This window comes from Hibiscus syriacus, unplaced genomic scaffold, assembly GCF_006381635.1.
Source record: "Hibiscus syriacus cultivar Baekdansim isolate YM2019G1 unplaced genomic scaffold, ASM638163v2 tig00000003_pilon, whole genome shotgun sequence".
In the NCBI taxonomy this organism is placed as follows: Eukaryota; Viridiplantae; Streptophyta; class Magnoliopsida; order Malvales; family Malvaceae; genus Hibiscus; species Hibiscus syriacus.
Window position 1 is genome coordinate 1,952,597 of NW_024061753.1, and position 22,137 is coordinate 1,974,733.

At 34.4% G+C, this 22,137-nt stretch overlaps 1 protein-coding gene and 1 long non-coding RNA gene across 2 annotated transcripts; one reads left to right on the plus strand and one right to left on the minus strand.

The window, feature by feature from the left end:
* Nucleotides 1–2,721: 2,721 nt before the first annotated feature.
* On the plus strand, nt 2,722–16,349 carry LOC120115025. Its single transcript, XR_005515448.1, has 3 exons — nt 2,722–2,874; nt 6,584–6,590; nt 16,338–16,349. It is a non-coding gene; the product is annotated as an uncharacterized LOC120115025 (long non-coding RNA).
* Nucleotides 4,715–15,356, minus strand: LOC120114833 (4-coumarate--CoA ligase-like 9). The gene is made up of 6 exons (XM_039135646.1): nt 14,306–15,356; nt 12,957–13,146; nt 7,237–7,382; nt 7,054–7,121; nt 6,864–6,966; nt 4,715–4,859 (listed from the first exon to the last, which is right to left on the minus strand). Exons 1-6 carry the CDS (start codon nt 15,311–15,313, stop codon nt 4,734–4,736), a joined length of 1,641 nt encoding a protein of 546 aa, XP_038991577.1. The 5' UTR covers nt 15,314–15,356; the 3' UTR covers nt 4,715–4,733.
* Nucleotides 16,350–22,137: the final 5,788 nt, after the last annotated feature.

Genomic DNA, 22,137 nt, shown 5'->3' on the forward strand with positions numbered 1-22,137 from the left:
AATGTGTCAGCTTTTGCATCCATTCTTTTTTATCACTGAGTTGATGTCTGGTTCTTCTTATCCAACATCTAATTTATATTTTTCACAAGTGTGGGAAATTGAGTGTTGGTTGGTAGAAAATAGTACACATGATGATGAAACAATTAGAAAAATGGTAGTCAATATAAAAGTGAAGTTTGATAAATATTGGAGTGATTATAGTGATGTGCTTGCACTTGGAACCATTCATGATCCTCGTTATAAAATGCAGTTTTTGAAGTTTGCCTATTCAAAGATTGGTCTTGATCCAATTTCTTGTCAAGTAAAATTGAATATTGTGAAGCACAAACTGAATTCTCTCTTTCATGAGTATGCCAAGATGTCTAAGAAAGAGTCAACTAGCGATAATGATCATATTCAAAATAGAATGCGTCAAATGCCTACTCCAAGTAGCATGCCTAAAGGAAAGTCACTAGCACTTGTGGATGTAAGTCTATATTTTTTTTCTCTTTTTACTTTCATTTATTTATTTCAGATTTTCAATTATTTGTTGGTTGTTTCTTTTAATCTAACTTCTAATTTTGTGTAAATAATGTAGAAGTTCTTACAATTTGAGAATGATTTTTTGTCACAAGAAGGAACTTATCAATTGGATACTTATTTAAATGAACAAAGGATTTCTTTAACTTACCATCCAAGTCTTGATCATTTGCATTATTAGAAGGAGAATCAACTTAGATTTCCAGATCTTGCATTGATGGCATGTGACATTTTGAGAATTCAAATTACAACTGTTGCATCAGAATCGGCATTTAGCATTGGCTCTCGTGTTCTCAACAAATACCGACGTTGTCTCCTTCCGGAAAATGTCCAATCTTTGATATGTACCAAAAATTGGTTGTTAGGATTTGAGTTTGAAGGTAAATATTACAATTCTTAATGTTTAGTAAAATTGTTTCTTTATAAATTTACTTTTGATTTCAAAATTTAAACTATCTAATATATTATGATTTTTCTTATATTGTAGATGAAGTGGACAAGTCTCCGATGATTGGAAAAATAGAAGATTCAACTACATCCAAGGATTCAAAAAACATTGAATATTATTGATGTTGATTTTATTTAGACTTATTAGTGTTATAGTGTTATTTATTTTAGACTTATTGAGACTTAATGGTGTCATGGTGTTATTTATTTACTTGTTTATCTTGAGACTTATTGAAACTTTTGCTGCTACCTTCCTTTTCAAGTTGCTGATTTCATTTTTAAAGGTGTAGCAAGTTAGAACATTATTTTTTATTACATTTAAAGCATTTAAAATTATTGTTATTTAACAGGTCGCGGGTAAGCTCATTTAGCCTGCGGGTTAAATGGCACGGGGTCGCGGGCCTTAGAATTCAAGACCATTTATGATTGCGGGCTTTTTAAATCGTTTTGTTTAAGCCCGCACCGTCAAAACCTGCGGACTAAACGGGTGGGTAGCCCATATACCCAGCTCTACTATGACTGCTATCTCATTCCTTAAAATTTTTAAATTTCCTTGTATATTTTTAAATTTCCTTGTATTTTAAATATTTTTCTTGTAATTTATATGAATTATCTAATTTCGTATTTCTTAAAATTTTATAATTTCACACCCCATCAAATGTTAATATAATTTCTTAACCTCATACTCTTTTAACATAAATTCATGTATCCGTCTCGATTGCTGACATTCCTGACATAAGGACTGAACAATAAAATCCAGAAAATTGAAAAATTGATCAAAATCGGATTATGTAATTCGGCTTGATTCAAAATTTTCAATTTTGCAATTTAATTTTGGTGTTTCCATATGGAAACCGTTTGAACCGAATTAAAAAAATAAAATAAAAATAAATATCCAAAAAAAATCATTTTGAGTTTATTATAAGATAAATCTAAATAAATAAAATATTAAAACTAAAAATATTTTTTAAAAGCTTAAATTTATATATTTGCACTCAATTTAAGCTTTAAATTTGTTTTTTTAGATTGAGTTTGAAAAATAGTGAACAATAAAAAATTGCAAAATCGTACCACACCAAACCAAACCGAAAACGTAGCTTTTATGCAATTCGTTTCTATTTTTAAAAACCCGCAAAATACGATCCGGTTCATATTTTAGTGAAAAATTGAATCGAATTGAACCGAAGTGAATACACCCCTAGTTGACATTGCTAGTTGGTGAAGATTCTATGTTGTTTGTTGTAGTTATTAATTAAGTTATTTAAGCTAGTAAACACATTTACTTATGAATTAAAGTAAGTTTTTTTTTTTAATTTAGGGATTAAAGTGAATAAAAAACAAATTAAGATGCTAATGTGGGAAATAAAAAAAATTAATCCCTGAAAAATGCAACGTAGTAACATAGGTAGCAAAAAGATGAATAAATAGAAATTGAAAATACCTGCACCAACAGCACTTTGGGGAATTTCACGTTGAACCGCTGAGCAATGTCCTCCCCAAGCGCCGCAGCCAAGCCCTTGGCGCGAGCTCAAGCCGTATTTCTTTGTCAATTCCGATTTAACAAACGCCAACACAAGCGGAGGCGACACCGGCATGCCTGTGACCTTGTATTTCGCAACTGCTCTCAGCATTTCTTCGAAATTAAACCTCTCCAACATAACCACCGAATTCGCTGACAAGACCGCCGCCAACAACATGAAGAAACCGAACAAATGGAGCAAAGGGACCGTGAAGAACATCACCGGTCGCCGGGGCTCCTCGTTACTTCCGCTTTGGTTCGTGTCGAAGAAATTAGTCGTGGCCATCTTTGCGATCAAGTTCTGGTGAGTCATCATCACACCCTTGACTCTCCCGGTGGTTCCCGAAGAATACAATATCGCAGCCGTGTCGGACTGATTTACCTTGACTGTTTTTAACGGCATCGTCGTTGATATCGGACAGAGTTAACAATGAAGTGAACTCAGGCGAAGTCGAGGTGGATAGTTCCGTGTTTAAGAGGTGGGATTTTATGGGAGATTTCTGAAGTAGCGAAAGCAACAACCGGGTTGCTGAGCTGGAACTGGTGAGCGATCTCCGAGTCTAAACCGAGTGGATTAGCGGGAGAAACGATGATTCCCAAAGACAACAAAGCTTAGTAAGCCACGGGGACACAAATCGAAGGTGGAGAGAGGATGAAAGCGACGTCGTTCTGGCGCAACAGAGAGTAACGTTGTTGTAGAGAGTAAGCCAGGGAACGGACTTGAGAAAAGAATTGAGAGAAAGATAAGGATTCGCCGGTGGTTGCGCTGACGGCGAAAGTGGTGACGCCGCAGGTGGACGCCTGGAGACAAAATTCGGAGACGGAAAGCGGTTGATCGATGGGGGGCAAAGGGATGGAGGAGGGTTTAAGGCAATTGTAAGTTCGGATTTCGGATCCATTGAAGGGTGGATTTGGAGCATGCAGATTTGATGCGAGTGATTTTGATATATCAATGGGAAGCTCAGTAGTGAGCTATTCCTACAGAAAAATCCACAAGAGGATCAACATACGGTTCTCAAGTCTCATCAACTTACCATAAAGAGATGTTAAAACCTATGATTCTAACTAGAGTTAGAAACGGGTCGGGCTTTTCTCTACTTCATCCATATTTGATTCGATTTACGGTTCATTTGGTAAAAATTTCTAAAAGTACTTTTAATAAAAAAAAAAAGTATGTTTTAACCGTAAAATCAATATCAAACAAGTAAAAAAATGAAGAAAACGATGGTTTCAAACTAATTTCAAAAATTAAGATTTATAACTTTTTCAACTTTTCGTTTGGAATCAAAATATAATTTTACTCATATTAATGCATGGCCTCCACACAATTATGTATTTATATTTTATTTTAATTATTTAATACTAACATCCTTAAAATCTAATTTATTACTTTTAATAATTCATTTTAGTTTTTTAAAAATAAATAAAACTTGTAATTTATATATTAAAATATTAAAAGGGAGTTATATAAAATATGTTTTTATTATAATTATATTTTTATTTGTGTTTTTTATATTTCTATTATAGTTTAAATTGATATAATTTATATATAATAATATTTTTTTTGAATTTATTATAGTTTAAAATGATATGATTCATATATAAGTGTAAATGTAATTTAGATGATATATTTTAAATTTATAATATAATGTTTATAATGGATATTTTATCTTTTCAAACTCACTTTTTTAACAGTAATCCCAAACAATTAAATTTTAAATTGCACTTTTATATAATACTTATAAAAATTCGTTCCTACAACACTTTTAAAAGTCAATTTTCAAAATTTATACTAAAATGGCCCTTAATTTGAGAGTCATATATTCTTCACTCAACTTTAATCCAATTTAAAGAGCATATTTTCTCTATTTGAATTCGATTCAACTCAATTTTTTAGAGTATAAATCTGATTTGTTGGATATAAAGTAAAATTTTATTAAAAAATTATAACAATTATTTCTAAATTTATAAGAATAATATATATTATTAAAATTTCATTTAAAAATTTAATATCAAACTATTTAAATATATTTATGCACTTAATATTCTCTAATTGATGAGATTTAAATATATTTATACAGTAAATATTATCTAATTTATGAGAATAAGAAGTGTAGACATAAACTTGTATAAATTGAATGTTAAAAAGTTTTAATATCAACCTCGTGTTTATTGTGATATAATAGTTTTAAAAAGGGTTAAATCCATAATTTTACATTGAGTGGAATTCTATTCCTCCTCCCACGTACTACAGTTTAGATGAACTGACAGATATAGAGTGATTAATCAGTTCCCTTCTCAAGATTTTCCCCGCCGCAGATTTTGGTATTGAATTTATAAAAGCAACTCGTCGGATCTTTTTGTATGGTGCAACCTGCAAATGTCAATCAACTTTTGCATAAGACTTATAATTAAGGGAGTAGCTACAAAATTTTATATAAAGTATACAAATGTTCCTCGATCTTTGTTTTGTTTGTATTACTCGTTATTAAAAGTTATAAAATGATTTTTTGATCATATGATATTATTTTATTGAATCCACTAACTATTAAAAATTATAAAATGATCATTTGAATCTTCATACGTTCCCAACTCATCATTTTTCGTTAAAAAAAACTAACATACGTCTGAGTTGGATATTAACTTGATGACTCAGATATGATAAAATTATATTTTAATGATATCTACTGCATCGTCGTTGCTTTCAAGCTCGGGCTCGATGACATAATGTTTCAAACACCGACTAGACAATATAATATAAATGAAGAGTCGATCAATAAAATATAGCTCAAACAATTCTGGGATCCGATTTTATCATAACTTAGTCAAATATTAACGTTCGGCTCAGATAGCAGCCAATATTTTAACGAAAAATGATGAGTTTGAAATATATAAATAGTGGAGTAACCATTTTATAACTTTTAATAGTCGGGGGACTCAACAAAACACGTCCTATAGTCAGATGATCATTTTGTAACTTTTAATAATAGAAAGACTATAGAAATAACATCCTATAATCGAAAGAATATTTTGTAACTTTTAATAATTGAGAGACTCAATAAATGAACATCTTATAATCGAGATACTATTTATCTAATTTACCAAAAAAATTGATCGTGGGCTCAAAATTAAAATAATAATAATAATAAAACATCTAAAAGAAACCCAACAAACTAATGACTAACATTAATACTTGATTATTATAAAATAATTAAATATTAACTACAAGAAACACCAAATAAATTTTAATAATTAACACGTTTCTTTTTCCCATCGACGGTGCTTTTTAATGGGTTTAACATTTGGAACAAATAAATATAAAACTTAAACAAATAAAAAAAACGCATTATATCAAAATTAGCCTTTAATATTTATTAAAATAATTATTTTGGTATATATATTATTTTTTGAAGTATTTTACCTTTCAACGTTTTATTTTAAGACAAATAAAATCATAACATTTAATTGAATAGTCATTTTAATTTATATTCTTTTCTTTTTTTAGAGTATTTTGACCTTTATCATCTCATTTTAAGACAAAAACTCCTATTTTCGTACATTAACAATTTGTTAACTAACATTTTCTATCCACGGTGAAATATTTTTGCCCTAAAAGAAAATGTTGGAGAAAAGAGACAAAATACTCAAATAAAAAAATAGAGATCAAATGACTATTTTTAATAAACGTTGGAGGGGTAATTTTAATATTATGCCATAAAAATGTTATTTTATAACTTGCATGTCAAAAATTAGAGAGAGAGAAAAGACATGAACGTTGGGGTAATGGGATATGAATGTTAAGGAGTTGGAGAAATTTCATGAAGACTTAATTGGTCCAGGAGTAAAGCATGAAAAATAAGATCTTTTAAGTTCAAATATCTGATCAGTTTAAAAATAAATAAATAGACTCTAAAATTAATAATAAAAATATTACGAAGGTTGGGTAGTTGGAGAGATTTCGAAGAAACAAGAAAAACACACAAACGAATGCTCGTGAAGAGGAGGAGATGCAGTTGAGGGAGAAGATAAAAGAAGAGAAATATGTTATTTAATGCATTTGAATGCAAAAGTTGTTGATATTTACGGTATATGTATAAGATTTTATGTTGCAGGAGACGAATTTCTAAAAATTGAATAATTTAAAATTGTTTCCCACTTGCTCTCTCTTCTGCCCATCCTTGGTACCATGCATGCATGACTATTATTAGTAAAAAATATATGAAGATTAGGATAGAGGGTGATGTAGAGGTTGGGGAATCGGAGTGGTTTCAAAGGACAATGGTTGATCTAATTGTTGGAGTTGAAGAGAGTTCAAAAAAGGCTTAATTGAAAATAAACATACATATATTTCTGATGTTGTTTTAGAATAGAAACATACTTGTTTTGCAATGAAATCCATGACTTGTGCCTCTGTGATGCTGCTTCCATTGTTTCTCACTACATATGCCATAGGTATCTCCCCGGCTTCTTCGTCCGCCCACCTGCACTCGTATTCTGTATGAGAATCGTAGCTCTACATACAACAAGCCTTTATACAATTCAGAAAAAAGAGAGGAGAGAATGCATACGGAATCACAGCAGCATCAGCAATTCCAGGATGGGAAAGAAGCAAGTGTTCCAGTTCAGCTGGAGGGACCTGCAATCAGTGAATACGAGTTGGAAGGAGAATATGATCCTCTAAGAATCTTTCAAACATATACGCAGCGTGTATCTAAAATCGAATAAGACATAATGTAGAGCAATTCGTTCACCTGATATGCTTTGTATTTGATCAGTTCCTTCAATCTATCTACCACGTAGAGAAGCCCCTCGGAATCAAAGTAACAAAGGTCGCCAGTTCTCAACCAGCCTTCAGAATCCAGGGTTTCTGCACTTGCTTCCTCATCACCTACATAACCTACATAACCACACCTTTAAGGCTTGAAGGCTTATCCAGTTTTCTATTTTTATACCCAACCAAGATTTCCCAAATCAAAATGATAAAACCGAATGTCATACTTTATATTATAATTTTTAATATTTATTTTGTTTGTGTATTATGGTTAAGTTTTTGTTTTCATTCTTCTTATTGATTTAAATCTTACACTTTTTATCACCTTTTTTTTTAATAAAAATACGAATCTGACACAATGAGATGCCATCACATGTCAAAACAATTAGAAACTGTAGAGAGTAGTTACAGGAAGTTATTATGTTTGTACAGTTAGAGAGTTAGTTAGTTAGTTTATGGTTAGTTAGACTCATTGCAGCTGTATAAATATGTTAGTTTGTAACCTTATACATTAATGAGAAATGGAGTATATTCAGTATTACACGGGTTATACACTTTAACATGGTATCAGTCAGTTTCTTTCTGGGCTATTGGGTTATTGGGCTTCTGTTTTACTAGTCCATTTTTTTTCATTTCCTGTTTTACTGCAAATTCTCAATTTTGCGTTCTGTTCTTCTGCGTTTTTCCCTCTCTCTCTTTGATTCTTCTTCGCGATGCCTCCACGGGACATTTCAGAAATTGATTTCACACATCCCTTGTATCTACACCCGTCTGATACACCGGGTGCTCTTCTCGTTTCTCATCAACTCACCGGCGTCCATGATTACAGTGTTTGGAGTCGATCGATGCGGATCTCTCTGCTTGCGAAGAACAAATTAGGATTTATTGATGGCGTCTGTCGCCGGTCTGATTTTGTGGAGCAACTTCAACCACAATGGGATAGGTACAATGCAATTATCCTTTCGTGGTTAATCAATTCTGTCAGCAAAGATCTTTCGGCTAGAATTGTTTTTTCCTCCAGCGTTGCTCTTGTGTGGTTCGATTTGAAAGAAAGGTTCGACAAGGTTGATGGTTCTCGGGTCTATTTTTTGCACCGAGAAATTGCAACTCTCGTTCAAGGGGATTCTTCAATCTCGTCATATTTCACAAAGTTGAAGCTTCTCTGGGATGAATACGGAGCTTTGGTGCCTCTTCCCTCATGCGATTGTGCTAATGCCCAACAAAACACTACTAATGCTCTCCAGCAACGCCTTTTCCAGTTCTTGATGGGCTTAAATGAATCATACTCTACTATGCGTAGTCAGATTCTTCTGATGCAACCATTACCAAGCGTTAATCAGGCTTATTCGATGCTGGTTCAAGAGGAGTCTCAACGATCTCACTCTACTGGTATACCTTCACTCACTGATTCTACTGCTTTTTATTCTAATGCTTATGCATCTCCTGGCATTGTTGGTCGGCGTCGTTTCAATGGTATTTGTGACCATTGTAAGATTAAATGGCACAAAAAGGACCAATGTTATCGATTGATTGGGTTCCCTGCTGACTTCAAATTCAATTGAAAGAAGGATGCTTCAGTTGCTCTTACTGATCAGCTTGAAGAATCTGTTACAGCTTCAGCTCCTCATATGCCCTCTGCTCCAGTTTTTACTCAAGAACAGTATAACCAGTTACTGAGTCTGTTACATCGAACCCCTACTTCTGAGCCCTCTGTTAATCTGGTTGGACAAGCTTCAGGTACTGATTCTTTCATTAATTGGATCTTGGACACTGGTGCTACTGATCACATTACTTTTGAATTCTCGTGCTTGATAAATCCTGTTGCATGTGCTTCAAAGAATCGTTTTGTTCATCTTCCTAATGGTAAAAAACCCTTATTACCCATACTGGTTCTTACATTCTGAAAAATGACTACATTATTCACAATGTTTTGTATGTTCCTGAATTTAAAAATAACCTTCTGTCAATCACTAAACTGACAAGTGAGCTTCAGTGTGTTATTTTGTTTTATCCTACATTTTGCATCCTGCAGGACAACTCCAGTGGAAAGATCAAGGGGATTGGTAAGGAACATGGAGGTCTTTACTTGCTCGAGTCTTCTTTTGCATCCTCGGGTTTGAGTTCATCTTCTATTCATTATTCTTCTTTTTCAAATTCCTTTATTTGTAAGTTTGTTGATCATCATTCTCCTACCATTACTGAACTTTGGCATGCTAGGCTTGGGCATACTGCCATTAATAAAATTCACAAATTACCTGTTCTTCAGTCTATCAAATTTAATTCTAGTGATGTGCAACATTGTTCAGTATGTCCTATGGCTCGACAAACACGTTTGCCATTTCCTTTAAGTACTTCTAGAACAGATAATCCTTTTGAATTAATTCATATTGATCTTTAGGGTCCTTATGGAGTCTCTACTCATAGTGGACATCGTTATTTTCTTACTGTTGTTGATGATTTCAGTCGTATGACTTGGGTGTTTTTATTAAGACTTAAAACTGACGTTGTTCTTCATTTAAAAGCCTTGTTCATCGTGATTAAAAATCAGTTCACTACTTCTGTTAAGATAATTCGTAGTGACAATGGGTCTGAATTCTTTAATTCGGTTTGCTCTCCTTTGTTTTCTTCTCTTGGCATAATTCATCAATCGAGTTGTGTTCGTACTCCTCAGCAAAATGGGGTAGCTGAGCGTAAACATAGGCATTTACTTGAGGTTGCTCGGGCTCTCCGCTTTCATTCTAAAGTTCCCTTAAAATTTTGGGGTGAATGTGTCCTTGCTGCCTGTTATCTAATAAACAGGTTGTCTTCTTCTGTTCTGTCTTGGCTTACTCCATTCGAAATGCTGTATAAAAAGCCCCTTCCTTGTCTCACATTCGTGTATTTGGGTGTCTTGCTTATGCAACTCAAACTCATGTAACTGTCAAGTTTGCTTCGAGAGCCATTCCTTCTGTGTTTCTTGGTTATTCGTCCACTCAAAAAGGCTATCTTCTATTTGATCTTGAAAAAAAATTATTTGTCAATCGTGATGTTTTCCATGAATCTGTGTTTCCTTTTAGTTTTCCTCAACAATCTGATTCTTTTTTTCCTACTCAATCTTATAAAGATGATTCTGAATTCTTGGTTTTGTCTCAACCTTCTGTCTCTCTTGGTGATTCTTCCTCACCAGTTTTATCCGAATCATTGGTTCCTTCGGTTATTCCGTTGCGTAAGTCTTCTCGAGCATCTAGACCTCCTACATAGCTACACGATTATGTGTGTTCCAATCAGCCTTTTTCTTCTATTTCCACATGTAAGTACCCTCTTATTCATAATGTTTCTTATGCTCATTTACCTGTTCATACTCAACATTTTCTTGCCACCACTTCCTCCATTGTTGAACCATAATCCTATTCTGAAGCCATTTTAAACCCGATTTGGATTAAAGCCATGCAAGAGGAAATTCAAGCCTTATAAAACAATGGTACTTGGTTTGTAGTATCTTTACCTCCAGGAGTGAATCCCATTGGTTGCAAATGGGTATTTCGTGTCAAGTATAGAGCTGATGGTACAATTGAGCGTTTTAAAGCGTGTCTTGTTGCTAAAGGTTACAGTCAAAAGGAAGGTGTTGATTTTGTTGAAACATTTTCCCCTGTTGCGAAGTTAGTTACTGTTCGGAGAGTTCTGGCCCTTGCTGCTATGCATGACTGGCCTCTTTTATAAATGGATGTGCACAATGCGTTTCTACAAGGTGATTTATTTGAAGAAATCTACATGAAGTTGCCCAAAGGTTTTAGCAGTCAGGGGGAGAATATGGTCTGTCGACTGCAAAAATCTTTTATGGTTTGAAGCAAGCTTCACGACAATGGAATTTAAATCTTACTGAAGCATTGGTAGCTGCAGGATATCAGCAGAGCAAGTTTGACTATTCGATGTTCACGAAAAAGGAGGGTGAAAAATTGGTGGTAATGCTCATTTATGTAGATGATCTCCTTTTAACTGGTAATGATTCAGACTTGATTAATGAGCTGAAGGATATGTTGAATTGCAATTTTAAGATGAAAGATCTGGGAGAGTTAAAATACTTCTTGGGGTTTGAGGTTTTGAGGTCAAAGGAAGGAATCATGTTGAATCAAAGGAAATATGCTCTAGAATTGCTAAAGGAGACTGGTCTTGAAGGAGTTAAACTAGCCATGACTCCTTTGGAGCAGAATTTGAAGCTTACTTCTACAGAATATGATGAGCATTTGCAGCAAAAGGGAGATGAAGTATTGGTTGAAGAAAAGTCAACGTTTCAAAGGTTAATTGGAAGATTAATATATTTGACACATACTAGGCCAGATATTACATTTGCAGTGCATCATCTCAGTCAATTTATGCAACAACCAAAGAGAACACATTTAGAGGCAGCATTGAGAGTTGTCAAGTATTTGAAGAAGGAACCAGGTCAGGGGATACTGTTGAAGAAAGCAAGCAAAAATCAGTTGTTGGCATATTGTGATTCGAACTGGGCTTCATGTCCTATGTCAAGAAAATCAGTTACTGGTTTTTGCATAAAGTTAGGTGATTCTTTGATATCCTGGAAATCAAAGAAGCAGAATACGGTAGCAAGATCCTCAGCCGAAGCTGAATATCGAAGTATGACGATTGTTGTAGTTGAAATAGTATGGTTAAAAGGCATTTTAAAGGAGCTACAAGCTGATGTTTCGAAACCAGCAAAGTTGTACAGTGATAGTAAAGCAGCTTTGCAAATTTCAGCAAATCCAGTCTTTCATGAAAGGACTAAGCACATTGATATAGATTGCCATTTTGTTAGAGAAAAAATACAATAAGGAATGATCAAGACCGAGTATGTATCATCTTCAGAACAGCTTGCAGACATTTTAACTAAAGCACTTGGAATACAACAACACAAATATTTGGTGGGCAAGTTGGGGATGAAAAATGTTTTAATCCCTCAACTTGAGGGGGAGTGTAGAGAGTAGTTACAGGAAGTTATTCTGTTTGTACAGTTAGAGAGTTTGTTAGTTAGTTTCTGGTTAGTTAGACTCATAGCAACTGTATAAATATGTTAGTTTGTAACATACATTAATGAGAAATGGAGGGTTATACACTTTAACAGAAACTGATTTTATTATAAAAAAAATAAACCATTAAATATGCAAAATCAAAAAGTAGTATCGTGCGACAGCAAAATGGTAAAAAATTCTTCTTCTTTTTTTGAAAAATCATATCATCAAAACAAATATTTGAAATTTTCTATAATATTTATACTTTTCTGAAATTTTTAATTTTAAAAAATAAAAAAAAATGTTTTTTAAATATACATATGTTAAAAATAGGGCAATATCTACTTACACTCAATACAAAATTCAGAATTTTATACTTTTTCTAGATAATTGGACGAGAGAAATCAAAGGTTGAAAGTAACAATAAAAAATGAGAATGTATTTGAATGGATGGGCGTCAATTTAAAATTTTTACTCGTAATAAATAGTGAGTAGGGGATGGATACGAAAATATTAGGTAGGCATAAGCATAGGAGGAGAGGTATCTACACTCACCCCATCCATTTATCATTCCTATGTGTAAATAATAATTAAAAAAGATTATAAATATATATTATCTTATAATCACTTTAAATTATTAAAAATAATTTAGATTTATTTTTCCATCAATATTAACTTATCATATAAAAGTTTAAATTTGTGACAAATGGCGTACCTTTCATGACTAGTGGCCCTCTCAACAAAAGCTCTCCTGTCTGCCCCGGAGGCAGTGGGTCACCAGTTTCAGGATCTACCACCTTAGCTTCCATATCTGCACCGAGTCGCCCAACTGAACCGTACCCAGATGCCCCCTCCACATCCACTGTACTGGTGGCTCCGCCCATCGTCTCAGTCAACCCATATCCCTTTTTTAAAATCAATCAATCAAAACCATGGTATTAACATCCACCCAAACACGATTGTACTTCTACTATTAATTTCCTATGCTAAGGTTGAAAAAAATATGTGTTCAATATTAATTTGACATTTGGATATAAAGATACCATTAAAGATTATGATCCACTTATTAAGTATATAATTTTTAAAATTTTACTTTTAAGACAAGTAAAAGTAAACATTTAAAATTATTATTTTATTTCTTAATAAATATCTATTAATTCCAACAATCTATTTTCGTTTATTAAATAATCTTGAATATATATAAAATTAAGAAGAAGAAAAAGATAAACTACACCAGATATCACTAAACTTTGTCTGCTAACTTATTTATACCACTGAATTTTGTATTTTACTAATTATAGAATTTAACTTCTGTTTCACATTCAATTATGTTACTCCGTCGTTAAGTCAGTAACAGGACGGTAAAATGACTAACGGTAACTAACTTAACATGTCATCCCAAAACAATGTCGTTTTAGTACAATTGTTCTGATGCCCAAAACGATATTATTTTAGACATTGAACTTTAATAATACATCAATTATATCATTAAACTTTAAATAAATTTATTTTTTACTACTATATTTTAAAGTTCAATGGCACTGTAGTTTATCCTAAAAAAATCTATATGCTATAAATGAATTCCACTTTTATGATTATATATAGGATAAATTACAAATTTCATCAATAAATTTTATTATGTCTCATATTTTATTCATTGAACTTTAAAAGTGTTTAATTTTATCACTAAACTTAATATATTTAATTTTTATGATTATTTCGTCATTAAATAGTTAACGACATTGAAACGACTTCGTTTTAAAAAAATAAAATTTTCACCAAAATAAAATCATTTTGTATCTATATAAAAACTCATTTATAATGTCGTTAGTGAGAAAACGACTGAATGATAAAAAATTTAATATATTAAATTTAGTGAGTATATTAAAAATATTTAAAGTACAATGAGTTAAATATAAAATAAAATAAAGTTTAGTTATAAAATTTGTAATATATATATATATATATTAAAAACAAATCTAATTATATTTGTGTCGAAATTAGATGCATGCTTGATACTTGTACCTAAATTAGAACAACATGGTATATTAACTAGTTTCTTACTTGAACAAGTTGAACAGTGGGAAATTTCTCATTGAACTGCTTAATAACCTCCTTCCCAAGCGGAGCTCCACCGCACCCCAACCGTGTAAGCGAGTTGAGGTCATACTTTGTAGTCAACTCCGATTTAACAAACGCCAACACAAGCGGCGGCGATACTGGCATGGTTGTAACCTTGTATTTCTCAACTGCTCTTAGCATTTCCTCGAAATCAAATCTCTCCACCAAAACAACGGAGTCCGCTGACAAAACCGCCGCCAGCAAGATATAGAAACCGAACACGTGGAACAAAGGCACCGTCACAAACGTCACCGATCCCCGCGGCTTCTCGTTACTCTCGCCTTGGCTCGTGTTGAAAGCACCAACCGCCGCCATCTTTGCAATTAGGTTCCGGTGAGTCATCATCACACCCTTGACTCGCCCGGTGGTTCCCGAAGAATACAATATCGCAGCCGTGTCGAACTGGTCTACCCCGACTTTTTTAATGACATCGTCATCAATATCAGATTGAGTTAACAACGAGATGAACTCGGGCGAGTCGAGTAGGATAGTTCCGTGTTTGAGAGAAGGGATCTTATGGGAGGTTTCTATAGTAGCGAAGGCAACAACGGGCTTGCAGAGTTGTATCTGGTGAGTGAGTTCCGAGTTGGAACTGAGTGGATTGGCGGGAGAAACGACGATTCCCAACGACAACAAAGCGAAGTAAACCACGGGGATATGGATCGAAGGCGGTGAGAGAATGAAAGCGACGTCGTTTCGACATAGAGAGTAACGTTGTTGCAAGGAGTAAGCAAGGGAACGAACCTGAGAAAGGAATCGAGTGTAAGATAAGGTTTCGCCGGTGGTTGCGTTGACGACGAAAATGGCGGCGCCTTCGGTGGAGGATCGGTGGAAAGCTGAGAGACAATATTCGCCGGTGGAAAGCGGTTGATTGATCGGCGGCAAAGGGACAGGTGGCCTGAGGCTACTGTAAGTTCCGGTTTGGTGACAAAATCCGGTTTTCGGATCCATTAAACTGTTCAGAGGAATTGAGCAAATGATTTTGGGGTTTACATTAGGAGACGTCGGTGATTGTTGTGTACCAAATTGGCATTTTAAAAAAACAGAAAATTAAAATTGACACGCAATTCAAAATAAAATACTCAGTAGTTAATAAAGAAATCTGTCATCTTATCTAAAATAAAATAAAAAAGTCAGTCAGAGTGGCGTGCGATTTAAAAATAAATGTATTATATTTAATTATTGGATTAATTAATACATATTTTTATTTAAATTCTTAAAGTTTTTTTTCTATTAAATTAGATATTTAATATTTTGTTCTATAATTATCTTAATATTTCTCTATTTACATTAATATCAACATGTCATTGATTTTATTTTTGAATATATGAATTTTTAGTCAAAATTCAACAACCCAGCACCCACGCTAATGATAGTTTTAGTCAAAGTTGATTCAAGATGCAAGCAAACCAACTAAGGATGAATTAGTTTAATAGGATGATACATTAAATTTTTTAAGTAATGTTAAATTTTTAACGTTTATGTATAGAATAAATTGGGTGTAGAGAGTTATCCTTATCTCCGTAATATCCTATCTGAATTAGTCAATTTAATAAATCAAGTATCAATAATTATATAAAAAATCAAATCAATATTGTAACACCGTAAACCCGATTAGGCCTAAAGTGTTACATTGGACTACTGAAGCAACCCCTGATTTTCGAAACCTGCTCATTTTTTCTTTTTTTCAAATCCACTAAATGGTATCATATTTAAAACATAAATAATTATATTAAAACATTTTACAAAATCGAGACTCTGTGACACATAATTTAAAACCAAAATAATACAGACTTTGAGTTTAAAAGACTGAATACACGAGCAAGGTTCTATGAATACATATGCTCACTAAGCTACGATACAGTAATCTGAAGGAGATGCTGGAAGTCCTGCTGCAACGATAATCTACGAACTGCTCACGCTACTGACATGCCAACGGAAAACATCTGAAGGCTGAGCTTACAAAGCCCAACAGTAAAATCGTTAATCTAGAGCAGCACAAGAATTTCATAAACCCAAGCATGCTAAAGACATATCTCTAAGTAGTACGTACATGCATGATTTAGATCAAGTGTTATCTACTTAAGGCTTAGTTATTCTATCTCTATAGTATGGGTTTGTAATGAATGAAGCTGTTACGTATTATCTAAATGTGACATTGGCTCTATTGTGCATTATCTTAATGACATGCTAACTCTGTTGTGCATTATCTGAATGCAATACTGACTCTGTAGTGACTCGTATATTATTTGAGTTAGGCATCATGGTGTTGTTGAGGGGCTGCATCTCGGAGCTTATGTAGCCCTCTATCATACCAAATACTAATATACGATACACAACAACATACAATAAGTTGTGGTGAGCATCATGGTGCGATTGAGGGGCTGCATTTCGGAGCTCGCGCACCCCTCTAACCTGTCAGTATACCCTCAGGTACATCAGGGTGAGATATGAAATATGCATCGAAAATATACACCCGTCAACTTATTTCGTCGAGTCTTGGGGCATCTGATCCAACTGGAAAATAAAGTATCGTAACACTGAATGGGATATCCACTAAATGACAAACAAGACAATCACCCTACTTCTAAAGTAACTCGGGTGTCATGGTTGTTTCTCGAGTGTCACACAAAGGCTAGTTTTATGTCATCTTAACTGTTACTATTTCTAGATATTTATGTTACTTTTTTTTGTTGTTATTGATTATCTATATTGATCTAGTTATACACTAATAGAGGATATTTTAGTCATTCTCTGACTCTGGGAAGTCTCTACGCGATTCAAGACTTCACGGAGACTACTGTATTTACTACTTACTAGCTAGGGTTCTAATTAACCCGGTATATGACTCAGGTTAAACTATGGGTAACGATGCTACAATCAATCATCCTACGCTTTCCCTCAATTAACCCTCGAATTAAATGAATAAATATGCATCCAACACTCTCGGTCGTTCTTGAGACATACAACATTACTGTCTCATAATCTGATTACTTGGTCATACATTTCGTCGGTACACCCAGTGCACTGATTTTCCATCCATATATGTATGTTACATGCTTACTGAAGATACTTGGAAGTAATACACCTGCTATGGTTACACTGCTTGTAACCCACTCCTACGAGTGTCTCTGGGTTCCTTTGACCATTTACGTCCCTCATGGACTAAGTTTTATCCTTACTGATTATCGTAAACTCTTACGAACCTTAATTGGGTCGAATGTGATCATCTAGGATAGGTAGTATCGATACTTTAGTTGTATTATCAATACTCTAGGGTCAAATATCGATAATCCTATTAGTATCGGTACCAAAAACATATTCTGCTCTTGAAATTGGGGCTTGATCTCGAGACCAACACTTTCAATCTCAAGATTGAAGGGGCAATATCGATACTCCTTTAGAAGTATCGATACTCCTTTAGAAGTATCGATACTCTCTGCCCAGAAATCCTAATTTTTACCCTGATTCATACGATATCGATACCGTTTATCCCAGTATTGATACTCGAACCTAGAAACTAATATTTTAGGCTTGAAAAAACACCTAAAAGCATCCTAAGTGATTTGGGTTGCTTCCTAAATTGATTTTGAAGTTTTAGTAAGTTATTTAGGGTCCTTAGGTGTCTTAAAAACACATTCTTAACATCCAAAACCTGATTAAATCTTGAAATCAAGTTTAAACCCTAATATGTTCATATACTCAAATATTAGCAAATACTTGAAATTTATGGAATCTTAATACTCTAAAGGAATATAAATACACTACCTTACTGATTGAAACCTAAAATATAGCTCCTTTAGCTAGAAAGCATCCTCCACTTTGAATTGGATGATAAAACCCCCAACTTTCTCTTGCAAACAAAGAATTCATGGCTTAAATGGTTAAATCCATGTTGCTTGAGGGATTAAGAACAAAAACAAAACTTGAAAGAGGCAAGAAAATGCTCAAATGACTCACCTTTGGCTTGAGGAGCTTGAGGAGGGAGAATGAACAAATGGAAAATAGGAGGAAGAAAATAAAATGGGAGATATTTATAAAAACCCTCATCTTTAAAATGGAAGAATTACATTGTTGGTACCTCCTCATTTTCTTACTACATAAAATCCTCTTTTAATGGCTAATTGTGCCCTAGACCAACCCAATTAAGCTCAACGAATTGAATTATAAATTATGTGGGGTATACTTACCTCTCGGGTAAATCTGAAACTACTAGCTCGAAATTTGGGGCGTTACAACTCTCCCCTCCTAAAAAAATTTCATCCTCGAAATTTACTTGGACTGAAAGCAACATACCTTTTGGCTAAACACTGAGGCTCTTATTAGATCTGATCCTCGAAGAAGAAGACCTTGCAACCACACATGTTGTTTGGGACCTGTAAAATTGGTCTACGATTTTCTGAGGGTGCTACTAATGTTGAACTTTAAGCGAAAACCTTCGAGAAACATGAAGCCAAATAATTTACTTATTGTCTGCTACTGTACGCTTGGAGTATTTTCCAATGATGATGTTACTCCAAGACTCATTGTTATCCCTAAACCCTTTACTGGCTAACTTTAATCAATCTAGTTGACTTACTGCATAACTCAATAATCCCTTTTAACTGCTGAACATAGGTGACTAATCGTTGTACCTTAAGATCTTATGCCACCTGTCGGTGTTGTCTCGATACCACTATTGAAGACATATTGATAACTCTCGATCAATGTCGATCTCTATACTTCTACTGCGCAACTCTGATCTAATATTCATCCAGGATATCTGACTGTTTATCATTTACCTTGAGATCTACATGCGTTCTACTAGCTTGATGGAGCATCTGATGCTCCAACAGCTGGAAATCGGCTACTTACTGAGTGAAACTAACAACATATGGCACTTTCGGAGAGCATGCCTCACAAGGCTAAGATCTGTCACAACCGTACTCTAACTAAAGACTTTGAGATTCTATGTCTGACACTCACTGTTGATTACCACTACTGAGCTATCTGATAACGGTTAACGCTAATCAAACATAGCTTAACGTACTCAATATCCTTTAGTCTGAAGCACTAAAATTCTTGGTATTACATAATATTGACTACTGTTGTGTGTTGTATATAACACGCGCTCATATACCAACATGAAGGCACCACAAAGCTCGGCTCACTTAGCTGATTAATTTACCGTTCATGTAACTAAACATCTTGGTGACGTCGGGGGTTCACTGTACCTCGAGACTCACAACTCCCCATAGCACCTATAGTAACTTTAGAATCTAGGGTGAAATTTCAGAACTGCTACATCGAAATATACACTAAGCTAACTTACTCATCGCAGGTACTTAGGGCATTTGTGCCCAATTAGCAACTGAAGTGCATCGACACTTGTTGAAACATTTTCTGATATTTCTGACAACAAAGTTATCGCTACACTGGCAACAACAACCTGAGTACTCATAACACTCTCGTGGAGACCTCTACCTCCAAAACTAAACATGGATTACTAATTTTCTGCGGTTCAATCGTATGAACCCTCTACTGACGATACAAAACATACTTATAGTCTCATATATAAAGGGACCATAAGTAAGGATACTCACCTAGGGAACACGCAAGGGTGAAAGATTATGTGGCTAAACATTTCCTTAGAGTTGATATGTAACTCAACAAAGGGAAGCCAAATATTCGTCTGGTCTTGAATCCTAAAATTCTGGGGTCAAATAACACTTGTGCTAACAATTGCCCTTAGATCAGCGGTCGAGTCTGATCCTAAGCCTTCAACAACTTTCTAATGTAACCTTGCTTAATTCACTAAGGTTTACCTACTAGCCACTCAGATCCGCATTTTTGGATTCTTTACCTAACATCTTATTTGTGACATCAACATCTTGATCTTGTCTCTATTTGATCTGCCAAGTTGAATCGAGAATTGATTGATATGTTTCTCTATTTTCCTGTTCGAGCATAGAAATGACACCTCCCTGAGAAAGTTCTCAACCATGTTAAACTATTGAGATCACTTTCTTTCGATCAAGTTGAAACATCACCCCACGAACTAGGGCAATCTTTCTCCATAAGCGCTGATGATCTACATCCTAACTCTTCCTTAAAAAATTAAAACATCTTCATCATTGTTTATTACCTCAGTACTCGCACTCTAGGCAATCCAAGACTCTACTGGAGATTCTAAAGCTCGACACTAATGATGAAGCTGACAATCTCCTATGAGACCATGCAATTAACCTATGACTTGGCTGGAGTGACTGAGCTGATGTCACTATTCTCTGCTCACGTAAAACTCTAGTCCTCCCTATTACTGATTGAGATAAACCTATTGATACACAAGTCCTTACACTCGGGGTGCCTGACTCATCCAACAACTCATCTTCATGTTCTGCTATGAAGCACTCTAAGCGAGTCTGTCGCTAACTGCACACTGATATCCAATTAAATCCCCTAATGAGGCCCCTTTCACTTAAAGGACTTGGTCACAACCAACTCTAGAACATAACAACTCAGCCTAAGAATGTATATTTCTCCTATTCAAATACTATGTGACCTACCTAAACTAGCTGAGAGAACTGAAATCTCAATTTATCTATATGAGTCTCACTAATATAATTAGTTTGAACTCGTTTGGGAACTGATTCCACGTGGACACATCTGGCTGTAGGGAATCCATATAGTTTTTAACTATTCAATAGCATTACCCTTGAACATAATTGTGACACATTCTATCTTAATTTTTGAGGTAAGGTGAACCTGCCTGAAAGTCCAATGGGCTATTTCTGAACCACTGATCAGCTGAGATTGGATTTTTACTGCTTGAACCAATGAAGTCAACTATATGGTATTTCCTTAACCTCTTTACTGGGGATTTTGTTGGCACTAACGCACCCTAGGTGTTTAACTGAACTGTCTGCGCTCTAGGAATAACATTCACTACCTCTGAGAGTAGAAGTTAAACCTCTAAAAAATGTCGCCTCTGTGACGCTTGTTCCTGACGGGACACCGAAATCATTGTTGGCGGAATTCCCTTATTGAATTTAATGGGGTGAGAGGCTCGCCTCTCTCTCTAATTCTCTAAATTATGTTAAATATGTCTGTCATAGAATTTTTACAACATAGGCTAAAGAAGAAAGCACCATCAGGAATCCAAACTTATACAAGTACTTTCAGTACCTAGGGGCATGTATTCACTAACACCTTGCTAATACTGACCATTGGATCCTAGAACTGACACAACCTGATGCTTTGATACCACTAAATATAACACCCTAAACATGATTGAGCTTAAAGTGTCACATTAAGATACCAAAACAACCCTTGATTTTCAAAACCATTTCATTTTTTCTTTTTTTTTAATATGTTGAATGGTATCATATTTAAAACATAAATAATTATATTAAAACGATTTATAAAATCGAAGCTCTATGGCACATAATTTAAAACCAAAATAATATGGACTCTAAGTTTAAAAGACTGAATATATGAGTAAGGTTCTATGAATACATATGCCCACTAAACTAGGGTACAATACTCTGAAAGAGATGTTGGAAGTCCTACTGCGATAGTGCTTCACACACTATTCACGCTATTGACCTATTAACGGAAGACTTCTGAAGGCTGGGATTACAAAGCCCAAAAGTATAATCGTTATTCTAGAGCAGCATAAGAATTTCATAAAATCAAACATGCTGAAGACATGGCTTTAAGCAGTAGGTACATGCATAATCTAGATCAAATGTTACCTACTTAAGACTTAGTTATTCTATCTCTGAGGTAGGGGTCTA